Raw genomic sequence first — 23200 nt, 5'->3', positions numbered from 1 at the left:
ACAAAACTGAGTCAAGGTCAACTGCAGCTGGGGTTTGTCTGTACAATGTGCTCAACCTTATAAACAACTGCAACTTTTTAGCCATTAATAACAAACTGTATGTACTGCTATTATGTTCATTGTAACTACTTTCTAACTATGGTAGGCCTTAAGTTGACTTAACTGTCAGGAATAGATTTGAAAAATGGTCCGCAGGGTGAGTATGTATCAGTGATACACAGAAACCTCAACATACAGCTAGTTTCTAATTCTCTGCATATTTTTTAACAAATCAGTGCATTTTCAGGTAGTCAGGTCTCTCATCCTGTTACCAAAAAGAAAATCTGTTTTGTCTGCTCAGAGGACAGACAGACCTTTCTGACTAAAATCACTAATCTCATTTGTGTGTGCAGGAAGTGTGACAAATGGCTGAAGTAGTTTATCACACATACGTAATCATCAAGTCATAAAGGGAATAAGATATTAACCTCCATAAACAAACTAGCATTCTATTTCTCAGCACAGCGGAAGTATACATTTAATAAGATAAGGATATGAAACACATGCTACTGATGAGATAAGGAGCTTGCAGATAGAATACAAACATAGATATGTCTTGTTATCCAATTAGACACCATTCAAAACTTTACTTTGGGAAGTAAGATTTTAAGATTTAGAAGACATTTTGTCCACAATATCTACAGATAAGACTGTGAAACTATGTGCCCAGTCACTGTTAACACTACTTTTGAGTAGCATTTACAATTTAAATCTAGGTGCAGCCGAAGTTAACCAGAGGTTATGTGGTCCTTATTGAGGACTCAATGTTCCATGGGAAGCCTGAAGCCAATGAAGTTTTTGGAATATTCAGCACTCAGGAGTTATTATTTGCGTTTAGTTTTCTTCCTAACTTTAGCTGCAGAGTCTGTACCTTACATAGGAGCAGTTCGCTGAGGTTTTCAACATCAGCCTGCTCCGACTGCCCAGACAGGCCTTGCCTGCCTTCTCTGTGCAGCCCAGCTGGATGAGCTGAACCTTGGATTAAGATTTTTCCAAGTTTACTACCACAGGTTTTAAGTCTTCCTCCTGCAAATGCACATTTCCTTAAAATGTGCATTTTCTACAAATGTTTCTGAAAGCAGACAGCTCTGCAAGGGCAGCTGAAGCAAGTGAATGGTGAAGCATGCAGATTCGAAACGAGCCAATTAAAAATGAACACACACAAAATAGTTTGTGGTATTTGAACAGCTGCTTATGAAACCTAGTACAAGAACTTCACCAAGTAACGATATATATCATCATCCTGCAAGTGACAGTTTTCCACAAGACAAGTTGTGCACAGATACCAGGAGGAACATTCAAGACAAGAATCATGCCTCCTGCTAGCGCCACTTTTTATCATACTTTCACCATGTCTGGCAAACCACCTATTTGATGTAAACAGGGGCAGAGCCAAAATACTGACTTAATGTTTCATATACGTCTGCTTTCATGAGAAAATGAAAACTGTTACAAGATACTATGGACAACCTCTGGTTTGGGGCCAGTTGTCTTGAACTGGTGGTTTGAACATCTCTCTGCCACCCAGGAGAACAGGCTTCCAGTGCAGGTTTGGGCCAGCAAGGTCTGGCAGTGCTGGAAGTGATAGTCTCTGCCTTACGCTAAATCAATTTAGAGCAGCATTGGAGTCTTAAGGGAAACGGTCAGCCTCAACAGCTGGTACATGGTGAGGCAGAAGGCAATTTAATAGGGAAAATGACAACCCATAAGGAAAAGCAACCCCGGCTCACGCTACTCACGATCTCAAAATACTGCCTCAGCACGCAGAAAGCTCTTACCTCCCTTGAGAAGTTATGGGTTGGCTAAATAACAGAACCTCGTCCCCACACATGCACAGAGAAGGAGCTAGAAATTTCCTGAAAATCATTTCTGAGAGACAAAAGTAAATTTCTTAACAGACAGCAATGGAGGAAAACAGTCCTATGATTTATTTGTCTTGAGACTCTAAAAAGAATTCTTTGGCCTTTTTCCATTAAGATTTTGCAACCTATGTTATAGCCAGTGGGAAATTGTTTAATTCCCAAACCATGCCCTCAGTCATAAAGTCTGTGAAGATGACTCATTATTATTTATGTGGTGCCATGGGCATGCATGGCATTTTACAGACAAATAGAAGATACAGCATCTGCCTTCAGAAGCTTAGGTGAATCCAACTGTTCGTGTGTTTGGGAAGCAGAGCTCAACTGGTCCTACAGCAAACATTCCTCATCACTCAGTGAATTAAGTAATGATACTCACCTGGGATACTGGGAAGATTTAGACAGAAGGATACTTAGGAGACATGCCATTACTGTCTAAAAATTTGTGACATTATTTCACTAAAACCGTAAGACTTTAAGTCATATGTTATTTTGTAATGGGTTTATGATTAAAATGTACTTAATCTTGTATTATGAATTTCTGATAATATACATGATAGCATGTTACAGTGTCGTTATGAAATCAGACCATAAATTCTGCCCTGCCTAGCCATTTTTTATCTGTGCATACAGCACCAGGTAGGAGCTCACAGGTCCCATCTTCCAACTCTAAACATACAACATGAATTATTGAAAGAAAATAATTTATGCAATCATTGCAAAAAAAAAAAAGTCTACAAGGTGTCCACATAAATGTCCTGAAGTATATAAAATCCACCTTTGTTCTTGTCTATGAAAAGTGAGCAGTTACAGCTCTTGGTAAGAAACAGGCGTTCAAGACCATCCACCTAGAAGGCAAAACTTTATCATGGCAGAGGTCGTGAAACCAGCAGTTACTGTCAGTAAGGGTAGGCAGGAACGTTAGCTGGATGTTCTCGTTCAGATTTGCATACGAGATTAGCATACGCCTTCCTCTACAAGCTCTGCACCAGCAATGAGGGTATACCTGACTTATTGGCTGAACAACCAGGGTGTTATAACGTGTATCTACACACTATACATTTGTTACGAGAGTCAGATATAACGCCATTTGAGGAATTTTCATGCTGACATTGCTAAGCCACTCACAGCCTCTCCTATTTCCTTATTAATACATACGGTAAAGTGTATGTGCCTGCCTTTTGGGACAGCTGAACAGCAAAGGAACCCCAAATCAATAAACAATTGTACCACCTCTACATGAAGAAATGTCATTATTGCACAAACAAACAAGGTACATGTAAACAGAAATGGTTAATTAAACATCACTGTTACATCGCATCCACAAGCAGGCGTGTCCTGGCCCTGTAACACCAGCTGCAGAACGCTGGCACCTATGGCACTCCTGCAAAGAAAACACCAGCAACAACCTCCTCTGAAAACTAGAGAGCTTGTTGTATAACTCAGAGCTTATAAATAAGAGAATATTGACTTATTTTGTTCACACTGGTGAGGGTCATCATTCTTCTTAAAATGGAGTAATTTTGTCTCCGATTCTTGTATTTAATGCACAAATGAAAAACTCTATGGGGGAGGGAGGAGGGGAGGGAAGCATCTCCCATCGGTGTTGAAAACTCTCCCCACTCAAGACTTTTAATTCTCAGGAGGCGACTATGTAGCAGAAATCCACTATAAAACAACAGAAAAAAACCCTCCCTGTAAGTATAAAATTAAATTGAAGAAGCCCCCAGACTCTTAATGTGCTCTCACACGTCAGGGCTGTCCCTGGCCAGGTGCACAACAGACCTTTACTCTAACCCTATTTTTTATGCTCTGCATTTCTTTCCTGTCAGTGGATATGCAATAGGTAGTGTAAACCTCTGCAATCAACATCAACAGAAGTGAAAGAATTAGCTGTAAAATGACTTACGGAGTAGCCTCTTCCTGAAAGCGATTGAGCAGAACTCTGTGGGAGGAAACAATATGCCACAGTAAGTAATGCAAGAGATTCTGTGTAATGTAAGATAAGAATAATTTGCGATTCCCTCCCCCAGCCCAGCATTCCTTAGGGGAAAACTTCAAAACCAGAGTGCCTCAAATGATCTTCTGACATTCTGTGTGCTGCCACAGGAGTAACAGCAAAAGCGCATTTCCAGGTGAGGGCTCCAGGGCTGTTTCAAACAAGGGTTTCATAAGCTAGAGCAGGGCTTCGACAGCACCTCCCAGCTAAGGTAGAAGCTCTCAGCATGGGGTATGTCTTCACAGCAGCAGAGCACGCATTCTGAACCATCTCTCTTCAGCAGGTAACGGCAGCTTCCGAGAAACAGCACACGTGTAAGGACGCTCTCCTGAATCAGGACTGCACATTTTGCCTCATCAACTCCAACTTTCAATCATGTAACCATATATCCCACTTTCCATTCCCCTCTGAATTCACGAGCCTCCAGCCTTCACTGCCGCAGCATTACCATATGACAACTCTATCTGAAACAACAATAGCAGCAAAGCACTAATTTATCATCTCTCAGAGCTTTAATAAGCATTCTGTCCCTTTTGAATAAGTTAAACTACATTGTTTACTCCTGCTCTTCATTTCAGCTCCTCCTGCTCCTTTCTCTACCACATCCTTACCTCTTTCACACGCTGCCAAATCACTTGGTTCTTTTCCTTTGCATCACACCATCTCCAGTCACTCGGATTCCTTTCCTCTCTCTACAACTCAAGACTGTTGAGCTGCTGGTTTTTGCTGGCAGTTACTTTCTCAAAGCAGCTAAATGAATTCCACCTCTATCTTCAGCTGCTGCTATATGCCTTCTTTTCGGAAATTAAAAAGAAGCCGGGAACAGTGGTGGCATATGATACCACATGACCCAGCAAGTACTCTGCAGGCCAGTTTCCAAGTGTGATTTATAATCATGATGCTCTTGCTATGTGATTTTATTAAACAAGATTCAGGGAGTCTTAAAAGTCCCGTTTCCAAAACTGATGTTCTAGTGGGTACCAGAGCCTGAACGAAAATACTGAATCATTACAGGCTGATCTTAAGGATTGTTTGTGTTTTTGCAGCAGCACCAGAAGTTATCGTTTTACTAAATCAGTCCAACAGCACAATACTCCCAGAGATGGATGCAAACTGATTGCAGGCTACTGCAAATACCTGTAATTTTCCACCGATAGGATAACAGTTCCTTTGTATTACCAGTTTGCAAGCCTTTTGATCAGAAGATACCTAGATACACGCAGAAGCCTTTCCACACTCCTGCACTCAATGGAAGACTCGATTGTTTTGGTCTGCCCATGCACACTGTGCCACTGCCCTGCAACTTCCCTAGACACCAGAGACGCAATTTCCCCGCCAAGTGCCCACAAAGGAAAGTTTCCAAAGTGAAGAGACAATAGCAAAGCCCTACAATTAGGTGAGTGTGCTGCTGGAGGAAGGGCTCCCCATTAACCCTCTCACCAGCTGGCACAGGAACCAGGGTGCCCGATGGAAGGAAGGCTGTGGCACAGCTCTTCACAGATCTTACACACAGGTCTGCAGCCACTGTGTGTGTGACTGGGTGCCAGTCCCCATCCTTGGCATGCAACGCATGCACCTCTGTCCTGCTGCAGCTCAGGAGACCTCTGCTCTGCAGGAACAGGACAGCTTTCACTGTCCGAGTCAGCAATAACAGACCTCTGACAGCATTTAACTTTCCACCTTTTGCACAGTGCACATCGATTTGGCCCCTGCCTTCAAACACTACAAAAAAAGTAGAGGATTACTAATAAACCTCGTTAATGTAAACTGCCCAGAAATAAAGCTACAGACTGGTGAAAATGAAGGTTGGTAGCATTTATCTCTGGTTTTGAGAAACTAAGACAAACCTATCCCTCCCCCTCTTCATACTTCTAAAAAAACCCCAAACAACTCATGGAATTCAGCCTTGTATCGAAAAAAATTAATAACAATATCCTGCTATCTACATAAGTATGCTGAACAGCTGAACACAATTATCTGTTCTGACACTTTGGATAGCTTGATCAGGCAGTTCACCTAAAGAAAACAGAAACAGGGAGAGGGCAAATTACCTGCTTGGAGAGGTGGGAGGAAGAGAGTAATAAAAGGGTAGCAGTTCTCACGCCCCACCCCCTCCTCAGCTTAGATTTAACAAAGATTGACAAGGTCTAACAAATTGGAAATAATAATCAAAAAGAGAAACAAGAGGTTTCATTAGAAGCTTCTCTCTAGAGAAACAGCCTCTCAGAGCATTTTCACTTTAACAGTTATTTTCAATCTTTGAGTCTTGTGCACACCCAAAATATTTTCCTGGGATGTAGCAGACCCTTGGACAACAAACTCAAACATGCTAACAACAGACCTGCTTTTCTCAGGTAACTTTCAGCCATCCCAAGCTGTCCAAGAACCCCAGGAATCTGTAGACCACTGATTTAAAGCCACTGAGCAGAAAACAATAAAAGCAGTTGCTGAATGAAGTGTTACATCAGAAATAATTAAAACTGAATGGCAATTTACTCTGGCATTTTTCACATCTAAGAACTTCTTCCTTCCTTACAAGTTTTAACATTAAATTTCCTGGAAATCAGGGGGGGGAAAGTGTGGGTTTCCTGCCCCCTCAGAATTTTTATTGCATGTATAAAGTTAGTAACTGGTGAATACTTTGGATTCAACTCATAAAATCCTTTCCAACAATTAGGTTTATGCACAGCCACGTCCCACACTCTCCAGAGCCGTTCGCATGCATTTTTGTGCACATCTAACAAACCGCTAGTGCTTTCTTGGTTAACTGGGAACACTGCGGGCTCTTTACGAGGACCCATACCAACTGCCACACGTAGAAACGTTGAAAGCCCCAGCTAATATCAGCTACAAGTGCCAGAGCAGAACAGTTTGTGTGCAACTGTGATGGATGTTCCTAAAGAAAAAAAATCTTTGGGGGTTGATATAAACATAGCTTAATCCATATGTCTCTATATCAAGATCAAATTATGAGAAAAGTAATCAATTGTGGCTGCAAATGTAAGAAATCTTGGAAGTTTAACTTGGCATCTACCCAAAGCTGAAGAAACCTCCTTTGACTATGAATGAGTGCTTGTCTGGCAAGCACAGTTACTGGGGCAAACCTTCAGCTGGAATGACTAACAGAGGCTCTTACCTATAGAATAGGAGCACTTACATGACAGCCCTCTACAAAGTTCTTGTTCTCAAAACAGTCTGATGTGCTATTTTGGTCAGTTTTCTCCTTGCCTGAAGGTAGCTCATGCAGCAGGGTGTGATGGTCACCGCGGTACCCAACTAGCCACACTCATGTTAGTCCTGCACCGGCCTCGTAGCTTTGGCTCACGCGAGACCAAAACCCAAACCAGCTCTTACTGCTACAACCCAGAGCCCGAGCAGGCTCAGCTCTGGCCTTCAAACGCTGCCTGAAGGAAGCATCACAGGCAGGAAAGATGCAGTCAGAGACAAAATTCAAAGACAGAGGATCATGACCCCAGCTGGCCAACTCTCTGCAGCCAGGCGCAGGAATAGCTGCCACGCCATGTCTTTCCAAAAGCCTTCCCATCTGCAAAACCCAACCTGCAGAAGCAGGACGTGGGGAAAGCGACGTGCCCATCCAACCCAAATGCTGCCCGCCCAGAGCAGAGCAGGCAGGGGCCAGCAGGCATGGTACCCAGCCTGCCAGCGAAGCTGCTGCAGCAGGCGCACCCATGCTGCGCTTGCAGATGCTGCTCCTGTTGGCTGCAGCTGCCAGGCGAAGCAAACCTGAGCAAACCCTCGGGGAGGGCAGAAGCCCTCTGCTTGGCTTGAGCACCGGCTTCTGTGCCCCTGGTGCCCCTTTCAGCACTCTCTGGAATACCCTGGGTTTCTAAGGGAGGCTGTTACTAGTTAGGGGCAAAAAGAGTGTGATCTGCACATTTAATGATACATAAGTGGAACTACAGTGCTGGATGGCATTTGTGCATAAAGATAAATGGCTTATAATATTTTGCAGATGATATGCTCTTTTACAACTAAAGATTTTTGGTTCCTTTTAAACCCAAGGTTAAAACCAAAACCAGACAGCACAGACAAGACATTTCAGTTATGTCACAGAGTGAATTATTTCTACCCTGGGACAGCTCTCATGTTAATTATTCTGGATATAAAAAAATACACCTTTCTGGCAGCAAAGACAAAATCTTACTGTTGAAAGACTCCACTATCGCCCCACCAGTGTCCTTGAGAGTTTAAGTTACACTGCAATCTGTGATTGTATTTAAAAGATTTCATCCTTTATTCCTGATAAACACCATGATTACAATTTAGAAAAGAACCCGATGACAAAAATCTCACCAATAACCTTCAGCAGGTTTTCCAAGAGTATCTGTTAAATTGACAGGAAAAGTTATTTCCCTGGTATAAATAAAAGCATGGCCTTCCGCTGTTCTTACAATACAATACAAAACAAATCAAGATACCCTCTGTTTGGTTTCTTAAAGCTATTGGGTTATTTATTGAACTAGAAAGACAGTAAGAAGGGCTTTAAAATGCAGTAATAATCAAGGTAATAGGGCATTTCAAGACAACTCCCCATTCTCGCTGGGTCAGGCAGGTTTCAGCTTGGATCTTAGCAAGCATTCTTGATATATGAACTAACTATAAGGGAATTAGATAAAAGCAGGTGATGACAGCACCACCATCAAATTAACTCTTGTTATTAGCATTCACTTCCCTCCTCTGACTAAAAGATGTAAATTAACACTTTCCAGAGACATCAAAAGTTCATTCCAGCTCTTCTGAAATATGCCGCTTTTACTGGCTGAAACCAAAAGTGTATCAAATACCTCCAAGTCAGCTGCTGAAACCGCCATTTTGGGCAAAGAGCTATTCCTATGTGGGCACAGGACAGTCACCAAAAAGAGCCTCCTAGCACTATTATTAATGCCACCCCCACGTTAGTGTGGAAACTGAGGCACAGAAAGACTTAGATGTGCCCAGTGACACCGGTGGAGTCCGCAGAAGAGAAGGGAACCGCGACAGACTTCCCAGCTCCTGCTGAGTGCCCAACCTTCCTTTGCCAAACCACAGGCCCAAACTCCTCATACAGCCCAACGACGCAAGCCTGATTTGTTGATTAGCACTCAGCAGAGTCAATAATATGGAGAGAATGAATTTTTAATTATGTTTTGTACCATTTGTTCAGGATAAAAACTCACCTCAGCTGCACCTGTCTTCCACTATTTCTTGGCTACCTCAATTCTGCAGCCAGACAGGGCTGAGGCACAAGGAAGCATGCATGTTTACCCATCCACTTGGTCATTTAGAGAACATTCAACAACAGAATATCAGTTCAGCTTTGAATACTAGTATTTTCTTTGCAAGCAAGTCCCTTATAAAACTCAAGTGTCTTGGAATGAGAGGAGCAAGTGAGGAGGAGAGCAAAAAGGGCCAATGGCAGAAGATATGCTAGACCTTAACACAGAGTCTCTCTTAATACAATTAATTTCCACAGTCCCACTCCTGTCTCTTAATACAATGAGTTCAATTGACTTGGCAAAGGTCACAGAGTGCATCTGATGTTCACTTAGATTAGAAACCAGGACCTGACAAGATAACCACAATGCATGATGAATGATATGGATGTCATGCAAAACGTGAATGTGTTCCTTCTTTAATTCACTTATTTTATTATGCTGGATAAACAAAGGGGCTTATGCTTGGAAATACTGCAAAATCAGTTCAGTAAGACATCAAACTACACAAGGTCTAAACATCTGTAACTGACTTGATATGCTGCAGAACACCTTCCAACCAAGACACTTAGATTCCTGCAGCTGATGGCCATAGAGAGCAGAAGGAAAGATGGCTGCTGGCCAGCAACCAGCAAACAAACTGCATATAGTTAACCAGGAACAACAATAAAAGCCCTCACATTTCCAAAATGCACAGAACATGCATGGGTGCTGCTCCCATTCAAACCACCATCCCTCAGCCAACTTCACAAAACCTTCTCCAGACTTTCTTTCTCTAGTACCTCAAGCTCCATGCAAGTCATTACAACTTTGCTCATAATTTCTCCTGCAGCAGTTTTCATGCAAGCGTGTGGTATTTCAAGACACACAAAGTAGTATAAAAAGTAGACAGCATGCTGAAGAGATGTGAATTTCTGCCTCCAGAAGAACGTGACTTGATAGGTTTCATAATCTTTGAATGTATATGCAAACCAGTTTCCAAGATTCATGGTTTGAGGAGGGGTCTTAAAACTATCGTGTTGCTATCTTTATTTCACTAAGATCTACAATGCTTTTATTGCACTCTTCAAGCTGCAGACCAGATTCCAATGTGTGATACACGGGGGACAACAGACAGCATGTGCCACAAAGAGTTTGCAGTCTACACGTTGCCATGCCAGGCCTTCCAAAAAAATCCTTTATCATGCTCAGGAACATCCCGACCGCACCGAAGTGTTCCTGGCCTGAGAGCTGTTCCAGGCAATGCTGTCCCACCACTGCCCTGCTCAGAGCCAAGACCAGGCATCCCAAACATGCCAGACTTTGCAAAGTGGATAAATATGGACCTGTGGTGTGACTGTGGTCCAATTCTCACTTCAGAGGCTCGTTTGATCATGCTTCTGGCAAGGAACTTCAGCCTGAGGCACACGTAACAGACCTGCAGCTTTGTACCCTGCTGTTGCTTTAATCCCTTTGCCCCAGGAGGGGAAGCGTGGTACAGAAAGCAGGAGGGAAGGGGGTGATAGTGCCTGTGATGGCACACAAAGAAAAGCAGATCACAGTGAACTGTTTGAATTAGAAATCACAGAAGTTATTTTGTATTCATCTAACAGAGAGAGAATTTTATATCCAGTCTATACAATATGCTAAACACTTATCAAGGACCATTTAGAGAAAGGAAAATCTCTGCATTTCCTAAAAGACTTTCCTAAAAGACTTTATTATGTTTAAAGAAAAACAAACAAACATACGAGGATAGGATGATGGAAAATTAGAAAAGATAGCCTGGGGGATGGGGGATGCGAGGAAAAAGCTCTGAACAACTTAGTAGCAGCGCTTGCTGGCTCTATGCACAGCTGAAGCCAACCCCTTGAAAAGGAGAGTTTTGACTCTTAAGTGGCCAGCACCTCTTGCAACATATTTCCTAATCAGTGAGTATTTATGGTCGATATTTTATATTTCCAATTTCCCCCTAAGGGCTCGTGAGAAAGCAGCACACCTGCCAACCTTTTCAGCTGGGCCAATAATTGCCAATTTGCTCTTTGCCTTAGTATATCACTCAATTTAGCCCTGGCTGTGCCCTGCATACATCCTCATTCATCTCTGTGCCCCCATGACAATTAGAGTGTTAGCTTCAGCTAACTAGGGCAACTATTCTACTAGGGTTGGAAGACAATTATTAGTCTATTTTCCCATCTTGTGGCAACAAAATTGAGAATCCATGACAATTACATTCAGCAATTCTGCACTCTGCCGCCTGCTCCCCCTCCTTGCCCCCACCTTCCGAATATTTCAAATTATCACAGCTCTACTACCACATTCAAATTTTCCATGTTCACAGGGAGTGAGGCTTCTATTTAAATGATAATGAGGGACGATCCATTCAATTTAGTGAGGGAGAAAATCCATTAAAAAGCAGGCAGTTCTTAAGCTGATGGGTCAAGAAAAAGATAAAAACCTTTTTTTCAAGCCATTATACAAGGCTCTGTGTGGATTTTTGGACTGTTCAGGACATCAGAAGAGATTAGGACAATTACGGAACATGGGGAAAAAACAAAACAAAATGCCCAAGCCTTCCACTTTTCCTTGGGTCAACACAACAAAATAGCAATATGGCTTATCTGCCTCTTACTTCTCTGGCAACTTCCAATTACCTCCCTGTGAAAGACAGCAGAGGAAAATCCCATTTGGAAAAAGGCTGTTGACTCTGTGTTGGTCGTAGAAGACCTGAGAGTACATGTGTAAAAGGGATGTCAGCTTTGAAGTAGATTTTAAGGGAATTTTACATCAACACTGGGAACATAAACAAGAGGCAAATTCCCATCCCCTCCCCCACACCACACCATCCGTGGTGCAAGCCTGGGCTAAAACTCTGTTTTTCTGCTCCGGAGTTTCATCATCCCAAAGAAGAGACCAGCCTCAACAAATCAAACCTCTGCAGTCAGAGATGATTTCACTGGATCACAATAAGCACTGTTTTCCCCCCAATGGCCCATAATAAATGGCACTCAGTGTAATGTCTGGAAAGATGTACTATAAAAGACAACTGCTGTCTTACTGTGAAGTTGTAGCACTCGCTCCCCACTGAAGTTTCACTATGGCAAAGCAGCAGCAAAATGCTCTGGGTTTTGTTGTGGACAGACCGATGGCTCTGTGTGTGTGTGCGTGCAAGACATAATCAATCATTTGCTTCAGTTTTCTTTAGAGTGCAATTATTCCACGACAGACCAGGCCACCTCTCGACTTCATGGTCCATTAGAGACTAATGCCATGCATTAATGTAAATAAAGAACAACTTGCTGGCGTCCCATTGAATAAGTAACCTCAAGGAACAAGCCTCCCAGAGGAGCTAAGCTGCTCATAATAGTGCCTTCTAAATGGAGACCGACAAGGAAGCTGGGGGGAGGACTCCAGTGCTCCTAAGGTGGCAATGCTGACTACTATAGCCCACATTTCATACACGTATTTCCTACCACACCTGCTGTGTGCTGCCGTACAGCAGCCAAACCTGCCACCTCCCGCCTCATTTACTCCATTGTTCGCCCAAGTTAATGGGGAAGGAGACGGGAGGGAAAGGCAGCACGAAAACCACTCCTGAAGGCCAAACACACGAAGAAACAGCAGGAGAGCAAGAAATAGCCCAGGTGACTCCTGCCACAGCGATTCCATCTGCAAGGACAGGCAGCCACCCCAGCACAGCCACGTGCTAGAGCCTCGATTTGTAACTGCTAACCACAAGGAAAAAGCATCCCTGCCTTCCCTTTACGTCCCTACTGCCCTGTGGCTTTTTAATCCTCAGTGCCACACGTAAGGGGTTGCATCAGTTCAGCTACACACCATCTATTTAAACAGCACGCTGGGAAGTACAGCTTCAGAGCTGTGCAGGGACCTGGCAGGGCTGGAGAGAGAATCCTGCAGGAATTGACGCTCTGAAGCATGTTGTCTTCTTCTCCCCCCTTCCCCGCGCCCTTGCTACAAAAAGAAAAACTCTGCTGCCTTATTCCTTCACACGCAAATGGGGAAAACCATCCAATTGTACCCGTGGGACTTTCTAAGACTTTCTGACAGTCACTAAATAGACTACAGAACATTTACTAGCACACAAGGAAGCGTTATACGTGATTAAAGCTAAATTGCACTTGTCAAATAATGAACGAAGAGCATTCTGTGATTCATGAAGCTTACTTTTCAAACTGTTTAATTACTAATTTGAAAAATTCTCATTTGCAACGGGTTGCCAGGTCACAAGAGCAGCTTCAGCAAAGCTCTGAAGTGTGCCCTGGCCTTCAGGCACTGCCCAAATGTCCCCATTGACGGAAAAAGAATGGAGTGCCTGTTTCCCACTGAATTTCGCTGGCTGCTGAACTAGCTTTGAAGATTTTGCAGGAATTAGGCGCTCAGACTCAATTCCTACAAGCTCAGCCTGCGACGTAGGAGGCAAAGGAAACGGAGGAGAAAAAAACTGGAAGTGCATTGGCTTAACAAGAAAAGTCTCCAAGACCACTTAACGCTTTGACCTACGCTAATCACCAAGTCTGAACATGTTATTCCTCTCCTGCGGCCCCACATTATGGTACAGCAATGCTACCCGGTGCCCCTGCTCACATACCTGTCACCAGTGACCAAGGGGAGGGGAAGGAGAGAATCGCATAAATATAAGTATACATAAAATTACAATAATTATTGACTAATAACACAGTCAAAGATGGCCCACAGCAAGGTGATTTGTCCAGAGGTCCCCCCCCTTCACTGACTTTCCCCACCACGGCGTGTGGGTTCACAATCCTGGAAGCACATCACAGAACACGTTATTTTTCTCTTCCTCCCACTGCGTTGGCTGTTTACAGCGCCCCATTCACACTCCAAACATGTAGAGAGAATTTTCCCCCGTCACATTTCCCTGTCAGAGCTGTCAAGCTGAATCCCGCTTTAATCTGCCAAAAGCACTTTTCTGCTGACATTTTTAATAAATACTTTCAGCTTTTAAACACATTTGTGGGAGCCATTTTTTCCCTTCTCCTCCTGTAGAATGGGCTCTGAAAGCCTTAATAGCAAATACATTACACTTATCAAAGGCTCTCCCCCCCGCTTCCTTTTGCATCCTGAAGCGGAGGTAGTGTTTTCAATTTTAAAGCTAAATTAACTGTCCAATTGAATTTAGCTGGTGTGAGCCGTTTTCTGTGACAGGTTTTAGTTATGAAGCATATTTTACATTAATAGAACTCAACATGAAAACCACTCGCTCTGGGATTTCTGTGGCTTGCCATTGAAATGGCAAATTTAATATTTCAGACATGCTCGTGCCAGCGTTTGATTATTGTTCTTCATTTAAATCTCTCCTAACGGGAAAGGTCCTAATTAGTAAAAAATCATGTTTTAATGAAGGCGAAATGCTAATTGCTAACACAAAAAGCCTTCATATAAAATTATCCCAGCACTGCCATTGATTTCTTGGTGACTCAAAAGCCCATTTGTGTGTTTACACACTAAGGCACCGTTTGCTTTTGTTTTATCATAACATTTCACTCAATGTACCATCAAATTTCCTGAGAGAAAGACAGCTTTCCCCAAAAAACCTTCCATATCTTGGAGGCAGGAAGCATAAAATTAGATGAACTGACTTTGCACCCAAACTACGTGATTATGTGCAGTAGCTAAACCGAAAGATACTGTAAAAAGCTTTTTAACACAACTTCAAGAAAACAAAACAAAACATCAAGCCATTTTTCCCTGAGGAATAACAATTCCATTTTGTTTTCCCATCTCTGATCTTTTGCTTATCATATTATTTGCACCACGATTATAGTGTTTGCAAGGCAGCACAACCACTTATGCCGTAACACTCAATCATGACATAAAAAAAAGTTATTACACAGTGACCTCTGGATGCCAACATTTGTTCAGCAAGATTTATGAAAAGCCATGTCAGCAGCGGGAATTGCTGCAATGAAGCGATGCTTTCTCCTGAATGGTACTTACATCACTGAGACGGTCCCTTGAGCTGCTCCGCTGAGAGCTTGTGGCCTCCCTGATGCTGTCTTCCTCGCTATTTCTGCCACTTCTGCTTGTAGGGACCTTCATCTAGAGGGAGAAGAAGGAGGGGGAAAAAGGAGATTTTTCAAGCACTGCTCTGCCACCTGTTCCCGAGGTTGCCGACAGCAGTTTAGTCAATGTTTCGCTCCTACGCCCACAGCACCATGAAGAGGATGCTTTGGAATGCATGGGGCTTCTCTGAAGCTGTGCTTGACCGCATGTGCCTGCATTCCCTTTCACTAACATGTGAGGGAGGAGGTGCTTTTAGCACTCCCGGAAGCAGGCAAGGCTGTGCCGAAGTCCTAGGGCCCAATGCAAGAAGGAGGTGGACTGACAAACTGCTTCCACCCTTTGCTACCAGCAAAGCCCAGCTGTGACACCGGCTTTTCTGTACTGCTGCTTGCTGCTGAGCACCGCTGACCCAACGGCCAGGTCTCCAGTTTCTAGTCCAGAGACGTCTCTCGGGGCCACCCCCAGTGAGTGCATGGAGAGCTCGGTACAGGCATGATGGCCAGGTGCCTAAATACCATGAATGACACTGGCCTGAAACAACTTGCTTGAGATAACATGCACAATTTGAAGCAGAGCACGATCAACTCTTACAGTCAAGGCTGGTTCTCTAACCACTACATCAACCTTCTTCCTTCTCTTGAAGTTGTGCTCCTGTTTGTACGTAAGTGAGAGGCATCAATGTCTGAAATCACAGCAACTCTCTGCTTACATCTGCAAAGAGTGTTACAGGGGGAGGAGAAGGATGGGATAGATATGTCATTCACAGCCTCATTCCTGGGCTCATTTACTAACAAATTATTCTGCTAATTCCCTTGTGAAATATTGGGTGGAAAGAAGTGTTTAATTTATTAATAGGTTCTATTCATATCAGTTTGGTTCCATTTAAATTACGCTATTTAAAATGTCGGCTTGTACAAATTGGTACTTTTAATGGCAATAAAATCCCCTTGTTTCTTTCTGTCCTATATCCTTTCAGTCTCAGTATCTAGCAGGGTTTCCTCACGGTGCTCCAGCACAACCCTAGCACGCTCAAAAAGCCCTGCCACAGCAGCACCAGGAACCCTGCTCGGTGGGCACGCTGCCCCAGGGCAGGCACTGCAACCTGAGCCCCGGGAGCTCACTGATCACTACACACCCACAGACGTTTGGTATCGCTGCCAGGTAAGTGCCCCACGGTCTGTTAATATTCTAACACAATATTCAGGATACTACATAAGAGAATGAGCTCCAGTACTCACCCCGTCTGGAGCACACTGCCCTGTATAGCCTTGTGCAGTAAAAAAACAGGGAAAGGATCATGCTCACATTCAAGCAACAGTGCATTTCTGATTGAAGTCCTTACTCTGCATGCCTTTCTGCCACCTTGCACCTCATCAATACACTTTCTTCCTCAGGATAAGACTTTTAGACCCAGCCACATTGAAGTGTTAGAAATACAAATTTGTTCATGGCCACCTCATCACACAACCACCACTCTCAGCATCAGTGTCTTATCTCATTCATTGTAAACCACCTTTCCAATATGTTGCCCACCTGCAGACTTTTATCAAGACTGATTTTTCATCTTTGCTCCTACATCAAAATGTTCAAACAACACAGCAACGAGAGATAATCCCTGCTGGGATTTGCTAGAAACATTTCCAACCAACAGTGAGCCTGCATCCGCAACTACCAGCATCAGGTATAAAGGCAGGAAACAATCCACTTCGAATTCACTGTGTTGAAACCACATTGTCGTCTGGTTCTTTAATAAAAAGGCAAACAGCATCAAGCACAGAAATATAACTAACTACATCAATACCGTGGCCATTATCCATCAGATTTGTAATCCCACAAATAATTAAGTATATTTGATAAAATATTTTTTCTAAATACATAAAATGATTGTTCTTCATTTTATTTTATTCTTTTTTAGGTCTTTATTAACCAACTATGATTTCAGCTATTCCATTATCTTTCCTAGGATTGATGCCAAGCCAATACGACAAATGATAATACCCCATATTAATTACAGCCTTTCAAAAATACTGGAGCACCAGCTTTCTTCCGTCATCTGGATCTTCCTACACTTACTCAAAACCCAGCTCTACTGGTCCCCAGTCCTCACCCAGCTCTTCTGAAACTCATGGATGTAAAGTATCATGGATGCAAAGCCTATTTCAAAGCTTCCAGGCACGCAGCAGGGGCTTTGTTTCTCCCTTAAATAGGAACCACTTAATTATTACAGGACAGAATTACAATCTCCCTAAATACAGTATGGAAATACCCACTGAATTCTACAGACTTCTGATTTCTGATCCATAACCCTACCATTCCCACCTAGGAACACAAAGCCTGTCAAAATTATTACACTTTTGACCTAAATAACTCCTAGATGGCTGCAAATTAAAGGAAATATAAATTACACCATTCCAAATCCTTTCACCTTCCCAAGCACAAATGTTCCCCAGAATTCATTCAAAAGGACTAAACTGCCAGCTGTTTAAAGTTAGCACAGACTCACTCAACCTGTTACCGTACTCAAACCTTTTGCTGTTTTTCTTGAGTTACAGTCAGCTCCCAACACCACCTGTTTCTTTTCTCCAAACTTCATTAAATGAAAGCTACACCTACACCCACAGTAACAAATTGAGACAATTTGACCTGACAAGGTCTTGCATGGGCAAGCGAATTAGAAGCATCACTGCTGCCATTAACCTTTCCAAGTAAATATCAATTATTAAACTTGCTGCACTACCTCTGTCCCCAGTTTACTGCTGTGAATTAAGAGGGTCATCAGCCTTTTTGACAGATCTTGTTCATTTACACCTGCTGCCTGCCAGCAGGGGAGCCCGCACACCCGCAGCCTGAGTGCTGAGCCAAGCTGCCTTAATTCATCAGTAATTACCCTAATGAGCCACATGCAGGACCCAACTAGGAGGACAAGTTGTTCTGCTAAATGGATGCATTGGTTTCATGGGCACTCTCTGCAGACCTGGGTATTAGCAAACTGGTCAAAAGCTTCTTTCCCAAAGTTGCTTTCGGCTTAGCTGCTTGATTTCTAGTGATTTTCTCTGGGTGCTTTTCCTTGAGTTGCTGAAATTCCTCCCGACCATGTTCCCTGATTGAGCTTTACTATAAAAACTACTATTGCTCTTCCTTTGAAAAGTTACTGCTTTTTTAGAGTCTGCAAAGGCTCCCTGGGCCAGAGGCGAGGTGCGCTGCCAGCCCCAGCCCAGGGATGTCACAGCTGCCTGGGCACAGACCCAGACAAGCAACACCCCAAATTCATACGTAAAACACACTATGTATGTTGTTCTCTTGTACAACCTACTGCTGGAGACCTACACACACGTTAGAGCAAACCGGCCATCATTATTAAATACCTCAGGTGGAGGAGCCAAATAACCTGTCTGAACATAGGCTTGAAAGGGGAGGACCAGCTGAGAGAGGCTGCCTTCCCATTTGGAAAACGCTGCCCTTCTACAGCTACAGAAAAGCATTAAAATCACTAACCAGCAGTGTTCAGGAAGGAACGCCCTCCCCAGCTTCATGACTTTGCCTGTTTGGAGCCACTCAGCCCACTGCCGTCTTCTGCTCCGCCGGCAGCGACGGCCCCTCTCCAGGCCCTGCCAGACAGTGTGTTCCAGCCACAGTAACAGAGCTGAAACAGAGACTGGGGAAACAGCAGGTAGAAGCATTTGTGGGCCAAATCCAAGTATGTTTGATCGTGTTGCCTTTAGGTCTGGCTCAAAATATTGTTGTTGTCATCTGAGAAGCAGAAAGTCTCAAAATAACCCCAATGCCCAAAGCTCGGCAAGAGTGCGCCTTGGAAAGGTGCTCCTCAGCCTCACCTCCCGGGGCTCATGGCAGGTGGGAGGGAATCTCTAAGTCTTAAACGTAGGTTGACTGCTGTCGCTTCAGAACAGCTAGGCTGGAACATACTAAAGAGGCACACGGGGACAACTGAAGTTACTTGGTAATTTACCTCTTCCAAAGGCCAGAACCTGTCTTCATCCAAATCCTAAGTCAGCAAGACATTCACATCAGTAAGTATTCACTAAAACATTAATTAGGTGCTCAGCTTTTACTCAGGCAAAGCCTACTTCTCCACTGAAGTTAACAGAATTCCCCCAAAGCATTAATTAAACCCAAGGCTGCTTAAAAACCAGACCAGTGTAGCCTCCCGCAAGCTAAATAACACAGCTGGCAGCACCACACACTGTGGAGAACGGCTGGTGATGGGCAGTCCTGGCTATCTGCAATAGCTACGGTTCAGCTTTTGCCAGAAACCACAGATCCGTGTTTGAGAACGTGAAAGACGCTGTTTCCAGGTCCGTGGGAGCGGGCCAGTGCTGCAGACTGGGCTGGCTCAGCAGGGAATGACTGGGGGCAAGGTACAGAGGGTTTGTAAGGCCGTGATCAATTTGCATGCTGCAGGTGCTCGCGGACAGTCCCAAGCCACGTTCGGAGCCAAGAATTATGAACCTTGCGCTGTTGGACATCATGTAGCATGATTAACTATCATAACTCATTCCGGTAATAACTCCAGCTCTCATTAAAGTCCAGTTCTGCTATCCTGGACTGCTGCTGCCTTTTCATCTCTCCCATCCAACTTCCCCCTCCCTATTTCTCCTTGTGGGGCAGGGGTGGAGGAATACATGAATGGGCAGAATGGGTCTTGCTTCCCTAAAAGGGCTTTTTCATCACCACTACGCTGACTCTCAGGCCCTGCTTTTTAATCATAATAGATCAGCTTGCTCTCCATTTACTTAAGCTTTTCCGATGTCAGAGGAAAGCACATTTTTATTTGGTGCACCTATTTTCAAATCACGAGCATGCTGCCCCTGCTCATTATTAATAAATACACTTCGATTTATCAGAAGCTCCATTTGAGTGCCACGGGGAGCCTGGGGCAAAAGGAGACAAATTCTTTTCTTAAGTTGTTCTGAAAGGTGCTGGGCTTCCCGACCCTCACCCCCATTAACCCAGCACAGCTAGTGCGCTCCTACTGGGAGCTCCACGGCTTGTGCAGCGGCAAACTCGGACTGATCTTGTGCCATCTCAATATATTTGTTCATTATCTTGCGCACACACAGAAGCATTTGGAAATGTACTCGGGGCACAGGCCAAATTGAATCATCTGCCTTCATTTTCCACACGATCTGAAGCTACAGCTGCTACAACAGGCTGTGGGATTTTTATTTTCCTTCCTTAACAGTTTTTTTTCTCACTCTTAAAGTCACAGCAGTCTGATTTTAAACCTCTTGCCGTTGCTTGGGTTTATGCCTGCTTTTTACAAAACAGGTCTTGTGTGCATACACAATGGGAAAAGAAATTCCCAACAACCTCCCTCCGCGCTGTTCTGAAGGCAAGACAGAAAACAGTGCCCTCAGGGAGAGACGTAATTAAAGTATTCATCTCAGAGATGCCCGTTCTGGTGGCTCAGATGGGTCTATTAATCCACTAATCCTCTCACCTCCACCAGTGGACAGGCACTGGCAGGAATGGCAGTCACGACACTCACCTAATCTGTGCTACACCTGGGAGCAGGGAATGGTCCCATAAAAACAAAGCAGCCCCTCCAGATCAGGGAGGGCAAAGAGCTCCACACAGCACTGAGCCTAGCCGCCTCCGTTCAGGAACATGTTAACTTCTTGAGAAAAAAAGTTTAATTCCTTTTTAGAGCTGTGAAGATCAACCTTCATTTGTTTCGAGAGAACGGACAGACCAAACACAACCTTCAGGTTTAGGATTTACTGACTTCATGGCAAATCTATTTTGGCAGAAGCTACTTGGAGATAAGTAGGTGCAGCTGAGAGGCATCCAAGTCCCAGAGTTTAGGTCCAAGCTTTCAGATCACCAGAGATGGGGATGAATCCACTTTATTGTGCTCATCTATCTAAACTAATGCTGCTGAACGCCACTTTACATCTCATCAGTGTGTAATGACTTTATCATCTGCTCTGCCACAGCACCCTTTTTCAACTGTTTCTATAGGGTCAGTCTAAGGAAGAAAAATTTTCTGCTGAGACATTGCATACTAACAAAGACTATGAATCCCCACAGCTACAAGAATCGTTAACAGCAACTGTTTCAAAATCTTATCAAAACTAATTGCATGCCCCATCCCCTTCCCAACAAACATGAAAATGATGGTTAAACAGTATTTTGGGAAGACTTTCTTGCTAACATATGCTCGCATTTTATTATCAGCTCCCAGATAAGCTCATGTTTCTCTTGGTAGACTATCAGCAGTAGCAGCTTTCAGCAGCAGGAGACAGTAAACTGCCTTAATAAATACAAATGGACAATTTAATTAAAATATATTGGAGACTTGGAAAAAGTACTACTTGTGGACGAAACAGTCTGTTAAGGGATTGCACTCAAGGCTAGTTCAGTGTATTTTAAGCAACCAACAATAAGTGGCAGTGAAACATACTGCACAGAGCTCTACCCCAATGATTAAAGAGCACGCTGAAATTACAAACGTCTGTTTTACAGAAGGGGGGGCGGGGGGGGAGGAGAGTCACCCAGTTGCCTCTGGTTTTAATGCTTGAAACAAAACAAACCATTTAGCTTTAAAAATGTACTTCTTTAAACCTGAAAAGGCCCATGTATCAAAACAAGGTGGAATCAGCTAAACGCATTACTTCTGACTTGTTTCCTTGAAAATCCAGCCTTAATGCATTCTAACAAAATTTATCTATCCCAAGCATACCTCATAATGAGATCAACTGGGAAAAATATCAGGCTTGTTTGTATATTTTATACTTGCTCTAACTTGGCAGTTCGGAGATTATGTATTCCCCAGGTCCCTCCTTAAATCGTTTCACACGCTGCAATTTGATTTTCTTTGCTTGCCCTTTTCCACAATTTTTTTGATACATTTTATTGAGTTCTGGCTCAGAGGGAAACGTTCCCTTTGAATTAAGGGTGCAATCATTTTTTTCCCTCTAAATAAGGACATATGGCGTAGAAAGCAATGTTATGGTCTAAGGATTTTATGATTGAAGTAGGACTCATTTTAAAAAATGACAGTAGCATCAGGTTAGATTAGAGTAGTTTTTCTAATTGGGTGGTGCTGCTGTGGATGCTGTGATCAGCGATCAGCTATAACTCATTTTAAATATGACATGTCCATTTTTACTTATGGTGATGAAGAAGAAAACAGCAGCAGTGTCACAACACTGGAGGAAATTTGTCCTTTTTTTTAAACATTCATTCAGGAAGTCACATGATGTTTAGAAGGTTAGCGTTTATACATTTAGCTGGTACGCAGACTTCTGGTTTCTAATCCTGGCTTACCTGTTTCCTCTGGATAAGTTACTTCAATGACCTGTACTGCAGTTGAGCAGTCTGTAACACGGTGCTTAATTTTTACCTCTCTCTGGGATACAGAGAGGCTGAATTAATGTTAGCAAAGGAGTTCTGTGCTTAGAGGCGTCAAGAGTCAGCTGCTCCAGGAAGGCAAGTACAACAACTTACTGTAATAAAAAGTATTATTACTGGAAAATCGAGATACTCGAAAGCTATTGTTAGTTTCTCAGGTACTGGAGCAACATTAATTACTCATTAACAAGCTACTTTGCATCTTAATGCTTGCAACTAGGCATGAGGGTCACCCTCCATTTTTGGAAACAAATGAAAAACCAAGCTCATTTGCTGTGGTCAGCTGCCTTTACACTTTTTGAAAGAATTGCTATATGGTGCTCTGATTAGCCAGGGTAACACCCTGTAAGGAGTTCAGCTTTAGCTCTCCAAGAGACCCTTCTCCATGTCTGGTGCCATATCAAACCAGCGAGAAACTACATCTGAGCTCACGATTTTTGGGCAGCGTGCCCTCAGGGACTGGAGAAGCCTTTTTCACTAGTGCCCAGCACGGAGAGGCCATAAGGAGTAGCAGGGTTGGCTTTTCTGCAGCTCAACTGATGCACTGGAACTGCCGCAAAGATTTTTCACAGCTTCTTGGCTGGCAGGTGGCCTCGGCTGCAGAGCAGAGCCGGCACTGCTTCCCCACGATGGCCTGCACTCTCAGGATCAGGAGGCTCACTACGATGTGAGAGCTAATGCTTATTTTGGAAAAG

The 23200-nt window shown here is 43.5% G+C and overlaps 1 protein-coding gene across 18 annotated transcripts in view; it reads right to left on the bottom strand.

Moving 5' to 3' along the window:
• FBRSL1 (fibrosin like 1) overlaps positions 1 to 23200 on the bottom strand; it is a 547437-nt gene that overhangs the window by 286793 nt on the left and 237444 nt on the right. For 16 of the 18 annotated variants that reach the window (XM_040602430.1, XM_040602491.1, XM_040602507.1 and 13 more), the window contains 2 exons: positions 15069 to 15170; positions 3808 to 3843 (listed from right to left, as the gene is read on the bottom strand). In XM_040602430.1, the coding sequence (XP_040458364.1) occupies positions 3808 to 3843; positions 15069 to 15170 (138 nt within the window). The remainder of the gene's footprint in view (positions 1 to 3807; positions 3844 to 15068; positions 15171 to 23200) is intronic. The other 2 variants (XM_040602455.1, XM_040602500.1) reach the window with 1 other exon arrangement.

The sequence above is a fragment of the Falco naumanni genome, chromosome 1, assembly GCF_017639655.2.
Source record: "Falco naumanni isolate bFalNau1 chromosome 1, bFalNau1.pat, whole genome shotgun sequence".
In the NCBI taxonomy this organism is placed as follows: Eukaryota; Metazoa; Chordata; class Aves; order Falconiformes; family Falconidae; genus Falco; species Falco naumanni.
Note: the sequence above shows the minus strand (reverse complement) of the source record. Positions and strands in the feature narration are given on the sequence as shown.